General features: G+C 29.9%; 1 protein-coding gene across 2 annotated transcripts; it reads right to left on the bottom strand.

Annotated features, from left to right (window-relative positions):
* Window positions 1-1,877: 1,877 nt before the first annotated feature.
* LOC114423627 (nucleolar GTP-binding protein 1) lies at window positions 1,878-9,008 on the bottom strand. Of its 2 annotated transcripts, none has more exons than XM_028390455.1 (14): window positions 8,849-9,008; window positions 8,524-8,675; window positions 8,243-8,363; window positions 8,075-8,139; window positions 7,836-7,949; window positions 7,545-7,619; window positions 7,057-7,095; window positions 6,906-6,977; window positions 6,618-6,731; window positions 5,878-5,949; window positions 5,743-5,779; window positions 4,885-4,997; window positions 3,779-3,985; window positions 1,878-2,405 (listed from the first exon to the last, which is right to left on the bottom strand). In XM_028390455.1, the coding sequence occupies exons 1-14, from the start codon at window positions 8,922-8,924 to the stop codon at window positions 2,328-2,330; spliced, it is 1,335 nt and encodes a 444-aa protein (XP_028246256.1). In that variant the 5' UTR covers window positions 8,925-9,008; the 3' UTR covers window positions 1,878-2,327. The 2 variants fall into 2 exon arrangements, with proteins under 2 accessions (XP_028246256.1, XP_028246255.1); XM_028390454.1 differs by having other exon boundaries at window positions 8,524-8,648; window positions 8,849-9,003.
* Between the last annotated feature and the right edge of the window lie 2,407 nt (window positions 9,009-11,415).

Raw genomic sequence — 11,415 nt, forward strand, 5'->3', positions numbered from 1 at the left:
ACTTAGTGCGTTTGCTTAAAATAAAAAATACTTAGTGTTTATTGCGAGCAAACTCATTTAATACGGTACTAAAGAATTTAAAACACTCGTCACATAGCTAGTTTTTCTTAATAATCATATACTATGATCAGAGTCATATAAAACTCCTCAATTCAAGAGTATGGATGTGTCTAAGAAGGTATTTTGTTTACATTATTTTTATTTTTAATTTTGTAAATAATTATAGTCATAATGATTTTATAATTAAATTTATTTGAATTTGTGCATTCATTTTATATTAGTAAATTTTATTGTTTTAAAATAAAAATATAATATTAAAAAAAAGAGAATAGTTTGTTTTCACATATTTTATTCCCAATTTTGAAACAATTAAAAATATTATGATTAAAAGTGAAAATAAAAAAAAAACTTCCTCAAACTAGGAGCACTTTAGGCATTTTTAAAATTATTTTAATTTATTTTAGAAATACTAGTGATTAGTACGGTATTTAATAAAGAGTAAGTTTTTATGAACAAATAAAAAGAAAACAATTTTTTAACACACTTTATAAAATATTTTAATTTTTCACTTTTAGGTATTGGGAAGGGATAACAGATTTTAATAATTTTTTGATCGAATATTTAAATTTATGCATTCATTTATTAATTATTGTGTATTTTTATTATATTTCTTAATTTTATTTTTTTAACTAAAAATATCGGATGCAAAATGATATAAAAATAATATTTTGTTTTCAATATTTTTAAAAAATTTAAATTACTACAATAATATTCTTATAATTCAAAGAAAAAATTAAAATATAATAAAATTATTTTTAATCAAACATCCCTTTTTTCTAATTGAATTTTGAAGAGAAAGAGAGAGTACAAAGTGTCTCTCACTAAGAAAAAAAGTGAGAATAATGAATATAAGTATAAAACAATTAAATAATAAATTTACTTATTCACTCTTTTACTTATTATTCAGCGATGATGTTAACAATTATTATTGTGATATTTTTGTCTATTTGTGTCACTTAGACTTTTTCATTAACGATAATGAACGCAAAAGTTAATGGATAAATGAATTTATTGTATTATTTTCACTTTTAGAGACTAAAATTTGAATTTTCATTTCTCGGAGTCAAGTTTGTCCGCGCTCTATATTTACCCTAATATTTATATTTAATTATAGCTACGTACAGTTGTCACAGTTAGCCAAGAATGTGAATTTAGATCGTGACTCATGCATGTCCCTATACTAGACCAAAATGAGATACACAGTTTGGGGAGTTAATTCTTGACAGTAGGATCAGCACATGGATGTGGCAAAGGTAAAATGGTTTTTTCTGACCACTACTGGTCAAAGAAAAAAGATGGTGGACTAACTAATATTTCTATTGGTTAATGAAAAAGCTCAATCCTTCTTTGGTGTTTTCAAAACAAATTAAATACCGATCCTCACTATTATGTGTCCCTTGCACCATCAGCTTCTCTCTTTGGTTCCCCTCTCATCGCGTCATAAGCACCTCAATTCTCACTATTCTTTACAAATTTGAGGTTCAAACGCTACGACTAGGGTGCATCCCGTGGGTTCCTAAATATTTTTTTCGATTGGGGTGCAGGGAGCAAATAAGGGGGTGTAGTAAGTAAAATCCATTAGTGATGATGTATATAAAAACCAAAAAAAATATTACATGTACTAAAAGCAAAAAAAAAAGTTTAGGTAGTAATTTGAAATGTTTAAACCATTTTTTTATATCTCTAACACTTTTACTATTATTTTCTCTATTTCCTCTTTATCTTAGGATAAATTACCACATTTCTTTATTGTATCATGATTTGTTTCCTAATTAGCTAGAATTATGATTAGTATAAATAAGAATTAACACTAGATATTATGAACATATCTAATATATCAATACATTATATCTCAATATCAATTCAGATCTTAACATTAACCAATTTATGAAGACTTCTGACAATGGACTTAAGAAGTTAAGACACATGATTGAAGCCAATGACAATCAATGAACTGAAAAGTTGATAAACAAGCATTTATTGTTTCTTCAAGAAGGCCCAATACGGGTGGAACATGATCTCCTCAACAAAGCTAAAAGTGACTGAACATTTTCTGGAAGTTTCGTATGCTCAACCTACCAATGCTTAATTGCTTGAAGGTATTAATTAAGAAGCCTTTGCTTCTTTTCCTGCTTGGAGGCTGGCCACAGAGCTGCTAACATATTTTACAAAGATAAGCTTCTGGCTCATGAAGGTTTCAGACTTCCCTATTTGATCAGGAAGTTTCTTCACAAGTTTGATATCAACCCTTAGTGGAGTGACACCTTTCACTTCTCCTGGTTGTTGCTTATATCATTTATCTTGGCCATCTGCAAATTAAGCAGTTCATGCACTCTCTGCTTTAGCTACACAATAAAACCAACAACCCTTATTAGTCAAAAAGCTAAGCCACAAAAAGAAAAAAAAAATGTATAAAATATAAATCTATCAGCAGAAAAAGTAAGGTTGCTCCAATATATTTGGTGCATCAAATGTCTTTCAGCATCTTGTTATCTTGCAACAAAAATATACCCTTGCATTGGACCATATGTACTATGGTCCTCACCCCATTTTCCCCATCTAAATTTGTTTATTCTATTTATTTTTAACCCCTCAATTCAATAGAAGTTTATGAAAGCAAAATGATCCGATCTTCGTATCTGCAATTTCCTTGAGCACCAATTTATTATTTTTAAGTCTAAACCAAATTATTAGTATAAATAGAAGTCAATGTTTTGTATACAATCAATCCATTATCACTAGTACAAGTACAAGTTCACTAATACAATAACGGGAAAAAAATTAGGAAACAACACCTATGATTGCATCCTTATCCAGAGGATTAATTGATTCCATAGTACATTCTAAAAAACATTTAAAATATTCTAAAATATTATACAAGATACACTAATGGAATTCTGATTTCTGCAATATTCTAACAATTTAATTGTCACATTTCTCTATTTGGATTACAAATGTTAGTTGACAACTTCAGATTGCATGCAATGCTTCAACCCACAAAAATAAATACATCGTATTTTATATTTTCACATTAGGATTTGATGTAATTGTCATTTTTAGGTATATCAGTTGGGTAAATATATCAAACTAGTTTTACATATTAATTGTTTTATTGAAAGGAAAATTCATCATTTTATATTTAATAATAGTAAGACTTTAATCATAGTGCACCAGTTACATAATTTAATTGTTTATAAACTTCAAATTTATTATTAATTACTTTTCTATGAACAGAAGCAACTTATTTTAAAATTCAGATACATTATAATTTTTATTCAAATGACTATATATAATGTGATTGTGCAGAGTCAGTGGGTTTTCAACCAACGCAAGTGGCTATCATATTAAAGAAATTAGCAGTTGCCTCTAAAGGATGCCCCATGCACCAAAAAATGGGGTGGGCCACGAAGAGTGCCAATATGGCTATCATTACAAGAACTTTTCTCCCCATAAAATTGTGATGACTTATTAGAAAAAAAAAATGGTTATAATATATTATGTGTATGATTTTGCAAAGCTTTCAGCACATCTAGCATAGGTTTTCTTGTTTCACAAATAAAAAATTGCATAAGCCAGCATCAACATGGCCATTGTTTAGCTACTGAACGCCATCACCAAAACATTGTGTGGAATTCAGCATTATCGCTCTATTTTAACATACACAAACAATAATAGAGATTCTAGTGAAGATATGAAAATTAGAATAGATTTTCCTCACCTCATGTAGCCCTCCTTGTGTTTTGACAGATACGTTAATAGCTCCATTGGGACCTGATTTCCGGTACTTTTCAAGCTCGAGTTGGGAGGGATGAGGCTCGTCTGTTGCATAGACTACAGGAGACGTCTTCAACAAATCAGATTTTGACACGACATCAAGCCATAAATGTCCATTGAACCTTTCTCTGAGTTCTTTGTATATTGAAAACTGCATAACCAACCATCATCAATTTAATGCCTTATCAAAAAGACAAAAACTTTCAATTTGATTACAATTGTTTTCAAACTATATATGGTTTCGAAAATTTTTATAAACTCAACTCATTCCTCTTGAGTTTGGAGTCACTTTGTAACTAGCATGGCATGCTAAATATTTTTGCTAAAAATCTTCAGTCTAATGCCAACCATAAAAAAACATAATCTCTCTCCACAGATTGAAGGGATTGTGGTATGGATCAACTTGTTTTATGCAATTGAATGGAAAGGAACAGAATTTCATTTTATGCATCAAAGTAAAGGGAAGAGAATCCATTTTTTGTAATGCATAAGACTCCAGCAACTGAGGCTGTAGGCTGTAGCTCATTAACAAGGGACCTTTCTCAAAGAAGGCATAAGCTCATAACATTTAAATTGTCTTCTTTAAAGTAGTATGCAGGAAAAAAAAAAAAGGCAAGGAGCAGTAGGAGCCCAGAACATGAATCATTCTCACTTGAATCAATTCCTATCACTTTCTCATCTCCAATTCTGATATTTTATTTCTGACTGCCATCAGATATACCCTTTATGTATGGATTTCTTTTCCATGGAAGTAATTACAAAGTAAATAACCAAAAGTTAATGGCCCCAAAATACATTAGAATGAAGAAGCACTGAAATCAAACACAAATACAAGCCTTTAATCGACATCTAATTCAAATGGAGTCACAAGTCTGAGTTATGCCCATGTAGTCTAGACAAGTACATGTTTCAACCACTTGAACAAAATTGTGTTTCTTGCATTATAAGTTTGAAAGCAATGAACCAGATAACTATCTTTATGGCCAGTTAAAGAAGATCAATTTCACACTTATTTTCAGTTTTAATAATTCAGTTGTCATAGAAGCATACCTGATCAGAAGGTGAGGTGCCACACTCCCCAGAAAGGTCATGGACATACAAAACTGCTGTCGGCAGGTGCGAAAGGACAGCCAGAGTCAACTTTTCCAAATTATTCCTGTCCTCTAAATATCCAAATCAGAAAAACAAATTTATAAAGAGGAAAATATTGAGCTTAACTAAATAAAAAGGACAAGAAATCAATTGTGATTTATTAGAACTAATTATGAGGTACAGGAGATCTAAGATCCTCCAACATCTCATAGTATTATAATATACCAACATGTAAGGTGCCTGTGAATTTTCAACAAGTCAAGTTGCATTGTGTCCAGTTTCAACAACCTACCTTGCCCATTGAAAGCCATTTCTACACTCTTTTTCAGTATAACAATGCTTTAAGAAACCAAATTACATAGAACAAATCCCGTTTCTTTCTGGCCTACAACAACTCTCCCAACTAACCAAGTGATCCTGCTACCACCATCCATAAACCATAGGATATTTCCCATAATTCTTTATAATCCACCTAAAATTGCTACTATAATACTTAAAAAATATAGATTTACAGAAAATAACAAGCAGCCAGCCATCAAACCTTCTAAACAGATATTTGGGCCACTAGCTTAACACTCAAAGGGATACCAAATAAGTAGCACTGCAAATTCTAAGGAATTAAAAAGCTAAGGCAGAATGGAAATGGGCGTCACTGTCCACACTCCTCTATACTACAACCCTCGTAGGAAAATTAATCCTCAAACCAATGATGGAGTAAAATATTTCACTAAGAAAACCTTGGATACATACTATTCACCAAATGAGATAAATAAATACTACTTGAAAATTGAGAAAAACAAAATAAATGTTAATTACCATCATGTCTCCTTAGCAGGCCCGGAGTATCTGTTACCTACAGACATGCAAGGTATACAATTACAACTGTGTGATATGCCGTTCAGAATGGGAAAAAATGTTAAAAATCCAATAACCAGTCAGAAAATTGCTAACCTGAAACTTCTGAAAGTTTAAAATAATATGACCCATAAGAATTCCTCTTGTTGTGAAGGGATAGTTACAAATCTGAAATATTAGGTAGAAAGGAAAGTTGAAAGTGTGAGAAAAAGAGTGGATGGTGGAATCTTTAAATATTTAGCAACTAAGAAGTTTTGCTGAAGCCTGAAGCAAAACATGTCAACATTTAATCTAGCTTAGTTTAGTATCTACGTTCATTGTGCATATGATTAGTTAGGTTCCTTTTATTGTGGAAATTAGGACATAAGGAAACTAGGGAAATTATATATACAATCAAAAAGTGCTTACACACAGTCTCATAAAAACTATTCTTTCAAGAACTAAGAGAATGGCTGTTAAAAAAAACAAAAATAAGGAAAAAGTACTACAATTGTGACATAGTGCACTTGAACATTTCAGAACCACCAACGCAGACAGAACCATTGGAAATGGCCACATATCAACCAAGTAACAAAATAAAAATATTTATCCTTCAGTAGCAATTTTAACCAAGGGGATTGTGTCCTGAACTCCTGATTGATATCACCATATGCATATTAAATCTTTTGGGCAGAATTGGCAGACCCATAAGAAGGAAATTGAAAGAGATGTAGAATTTAAAGTCCAGATTTTAACAAAAAAATTATTCAAGCCCAGATTTTTAAAGAGCCTAAAATAAAAACAGTATATGTAAGAAGGATTTTAACAAAGAAATATTAAAATATTTGGTTGCATACCTCAGGCTTGCCAGTAGAGAGTACATGGACCAAAGAAGATTTGCCTACATTAGGAGCTCCAACAAGGCAGAGAGTTGGTGTTTCCAAATTAATTACAGGCATTGCCCTGAGAGTCTGTAACATTTATAACTATCAGCTAGATTATATAAATTGAGTTCAGATGGAATATTATTGAAGAAAATAAATTAAATTTCACAGGCCACCCAAATTGTGAACACTGATATATATGTTTACAGTAAACACACACACAACTAAAGAAGGATTTCATTTGTTGAAAGTGCAGAATACCTTGGCTATGCCTAACAAATCATCAACAACTTTTCGTTCTTGAGCAAAAATCTCTTCAATTTTCTTAAGCCCCTGCATAAAATCATGGCACATAATGAAATATTCAGAGAAATTTGAAAGCAGATGTTTCCTAAAAAGACTTGCACCTCACCTCATTCAGCCTTTCCTCTGCTTCTCGCTTTGATGAAGACTGTTACAAAATGAAATGAAACCAATCATGAGAAGAAAGCAAAAAAGAACTCACCAATTTAACAAGATGATTACGTAAAGAGATATTGGAACAGTCCATCTGAAAGAATTCAATTTTAGAAAAATAACAGGCTGACATGATGGTACAAATACTGACATGAGCAATGCTTCCTACTTTAAGGATGAAGCAATGAAGACCACACAAATCATGTAAAGATCTCTTCTTCGAAAATTTAAATATCATAAAATCATATCATTGTGAAGACAAGATTTCATACCTTCAACAAGAACAAATTGGTATTGATATCAAGACCTAACATAAAGGATTCCTAATCTTGCTACTAAAACTTCATACATATCAGTGCAAATAATACTTTCAAGCAGCATGACAACTACAGAATTACCCATCCAAGGAATAGATCAAAATCAAATGTAAATTACTAAAGAAACCTTAGCGCAAAGTGAAGCATGTTCCTTTCCAACAGATACTACCCTCTTCCTTAAACTGTCTACCTTTCGTAGCACCTGTTAAACATTTTTAAATCTAAAATTAGAAAAAGTCTAAAATAACAAGTTTATATGAATACAGCAATCAACCACAAATATGTATTCATCCAGCCTCTCTAATATGGGAATGATAAATAATCACAAGACTATTATATGTCCTGTAATAACTAAGGGAATGCGATAGTGGAAGTTGAAAAACACGATCAGCGGTGCAATGCCATTTTACTAACATACCATTTCGTAGTATCCATCTCCAAGTGTCAGCTCAATAAGAGATCTCTCATAAGGATGAAGATGCATTTTGTTAGGAAAATTCTCCACATACGTCCTCAAGGGAACAGCAATTTCCTAACAAGAGCAGTACAGTTAACTTACGATACATTCTTTTTTACATAAAATGGACAGTAGAAACTGAAATACACATTATAGCTCTAAAGCATGACATATTCAGAAGTATTGATTATTGAACATACTTTCATCAACGCATCAAGTTGCTTTGCACCCTTATTTTTCTCCCTTTTCGCAATGTTGGCAATTCCTACAGTTTAAGCAACCTAAAAGTCAATGCCAACCATAGGGTTTTAAGATGTAAACACAAACGCCAACCTGGAATCTAAGAATATAATTTTGCAGTCATGAACCTTTCGTTGGAGAAACCTTCCTCGCCTTTCTGAGTGCAGAGCCAATAATGTCAATAGATGGCATCACTATGGGCAACTTTTGAAATGCCCCAATAGATTCAACTTTCCTGGATAGCTTTTCCTACAAGTCGAATATACATCCAAAGGGTAAGGTAACACTAGAAAATCTTTCTTCCAAATTACCATAAAGCCACTATTAAGTGGGAGTTAAAATGACAGTGGTGGAAGCAATACATACATATGAATTAGGATACATACAGAAGCAACATATGTATACATACCATTGTCTTCTTTTCTGTTGTTTGTTGCACAGTGGGATGATAGCTTCCATTGGAAATTTCATATGAATTAGTTTGAATGGCTTTACATAAGCACCAGATGGGGTGCATTTTCACATTGGGTGTTCCTGTATTATGTACCCAATTGAAAATAACTTTAAAAAAAACACTCTTTAGAGTTTATCAAAATAAAGAATTTTAAAAAAAAATAATAAAATGGAGCTTCCATCTTAATTTCAGCAATAGTTGCAGCATGGAATGATTCAATTAAGATATGAAGGTTGAAAAAGACAAAATTGAAGGAGTGAAAAGTTGAGCCCTTAGTTACCTTTGGAGTTTCTGAGGAGAAAAATGGAAGAAGGGAGAACGTGGCCTTTGAGGAAAAGAGAGGAAGGGGCTTTCATTTCGGCGTCGGAGCAAGCAACCTCGTTCAGTGGTGTTTCTGTCCACCGATAATGTTTGAGTTCGATGCCTATGCTGCATTCTCCTAGTTAAACATTTTATTTTCTCCCCTCATTTGGATATTTTTGTTTTTTTTTCCACCAAAATTAAATTTATTTTTTAATCTCTCTATTTGAAAGAGAAAAAAAGTTCTTTTTAATCTATTTTTATTAAAAAAAATTCTCTGACTGATGTTGGAAAGACCGATAGTTTTTTCTATTAATTTTATGAAAAATTAAAAATAGTATTTTCATGTAATCATAAATTATGTATATACATAAATTTATTAACTTTTAAATGATTATTTTAAAATCATATTAACAGACATTTTTTTGTTGAAAGTATAATTTTTTTACAATGACAACTTATAATAGTTATAATTTATTTTAGCTATTAATTTTTAAAAAATATATTAAAAATTAATTTAGAGATATAGTATAGATTGAAAGGGGATATATGTTAAGATGTATTCAAATAGAATAAAAAGAGAGCAATTTGGTATGGTTAAAAGAGAAACTTTTTAACTAGCAAAATAGTATGTGAAACGAGCATTCAAAGGATAAAAGAGAAAAAAATATGAAAAATGTATAATTTTTTCATGATTTATATCTATAAAAAAAAGAGAAAAGTGGGAATTTTACTTTTTTAAATTATTTATTTTAATTTATAATATACGAGTATATTTTCATATTTTTATAAAAATATAAATAGCATGATAATTAATTTTTTAAAGCTCTTAACATGTTTTTTTTTTTCATAAATAAATTTGAAAAGCTTTAAATGAATATACTCTTATTCCGTTGGTTGTCTAATAAGAGGTTTCAACTTTCACTCTCTTTTTTGAGAAAGTTAAATATAAGTAATTTTATAAATATTTTTTGAGCCCAAAGATTTTTTGCCCTCAAGGGAAGCCCATGGATGCCCTAGATTCTCATTCATTAGATTAGATCTGCATACAAAATTTATTTTGACAGATAATTGAACTAATAAAAGCATTGATTCACAATTAATTTGTTTCTTTTTTTTAATACAATTTATTCACTGTTTTGAAAACTGGATTAGACCATCCAATTTGATCGAAAATTGGTCATATGTTCGATCCAACACTTCCTAAAAATCAGTGTTTCCTTAAATCGGCTCAAAATTGTTGAACCGATCAAAAACCGGTAAAATCATATGATTTAATTGGTTTTGCTTAAAACTATTTTTAAAAAATAAAAAAACTTTCAAAACAACATCGTTTTGATTTTTAAATATATATATATATATATATATATTATATAACTTATGACACTTTTAAATAAAGTTTATTTTTTATTATTATCAATTCATGTATATTATGTTATTTTTTGTTCAATGTCACTGGGATATTATATTAAAATATTAAAAAATATAATTTATTAAAATTGTTTTGATCTCGATTTAATACCGATTGAATCATTGACTCTTGAATTAATGTCTAGTTCATTGATTCTTAAATTAGTGTCTGTTTCTGTGACGATTATGAGAATATTGTATTTACTTGTTTAAGTCAGGGTAAAACCAATACTAATTAGATTTATATTTTTAAGTTATATAATGATTAAAGTAAAAAAAAAAATTATAAGAAATCAAAATATAAAAAATTGAAAATTAATATATATGTTCTTTGATAACTAAATTAACAATAATTGAAAAATAGTGTATAACTGTATGTAATCCTTAAATATGTGTTTTTATTTATCTTTAAAATATTTTAAATTAAATAATAAAAAAATACATGTTAAAACGGATAATCTACACTATTTTTTTAATCGATTTTAAGATTGGTTCAACCTATTTTCATCAATTTTGAGATGAACAGGTCTTTTAAGTTGATAGACAATCGTGAAACCAATTTCCGGTTGGACCATTCCAATTTTTAAACCTATGCTTAAAATGACTTGGATAATCTTCTAGCCTGTGAATTAGCTTTTAGGTTAAAACTGAAATACCCTTGCTTATTTCTAATTATGATCCTATTCCAGTCATTGATGGATCATCTACCAGACTACCAAGATCTAATCTTACTAATTTTCATGCTCTAGATGTCCAAACTATTAAACTAAGGCTCGAGGGAATGTGGCAATGTAGCATCTCTACTATTTTATAAAATATCTTAGAATATTTTAATTCCCTAATTTAAGTTTAACTTCCCATTTTTTATAAAATATTTTCAGAATAATTTTAATTCCCTAATTTATTAATTTAAACTTTCCGTTTTGATTTTGTTTGTGATGATTTTGTAACAGTAGTTAAAAAAATTAAATCAACTTGTTTATGAGAAATTTAAACAAAGAAAGCACAGTCAACAGTTATGATGTTTTAGTGCCAATTCAACCAACCATCATAACATGGTACGAGAAATTAACGTGAATAGATTAATAACAGAACAAGATAAATAATAGATAGAATAATAATAAAACAATAACAAAA

The sequence above is a fragment of the Glycine soja genome, chromosome 8 (genome assembly GCF_004193775.1).
Source record: "Glycine soja cultivar W05 chromosome 8, ASM419377v2, whole genome shotgun sequence".
Classification (NCBI taxonomy): Eukaryota; Viridiplantae; Streptophyta; class Magnoliopsida; order Fabales; family Fabaceae; genus Glycine; species Glycine soja.

Excerpts from the sequence above, each read along its gene's own strand:
- LOC114423627 (XM_028390455.1), bottom strand. The coding sequence starts at position 8,924 with ATGAAAGCCCCTTCCTCTCTTTTCCTCAAAGGCCACGTTCTCCCTTCT. Across the intron at positions 6,978-7,056 it reads CAGAGGAAAGGCTGAATGAG|GGGCTTAAGAAAATTGAAGA; the intron begins GTGAGGTGCAAG and ends GATTTTATGCAG. Across the intron at positions 5,780-5,877 it reads TAAACTTTCAGAAGTTTCAG|GTAACAGATACTCCGGGCCT; the intron begins GTTAGCAATTTT and ends GCATGTCTGTAG.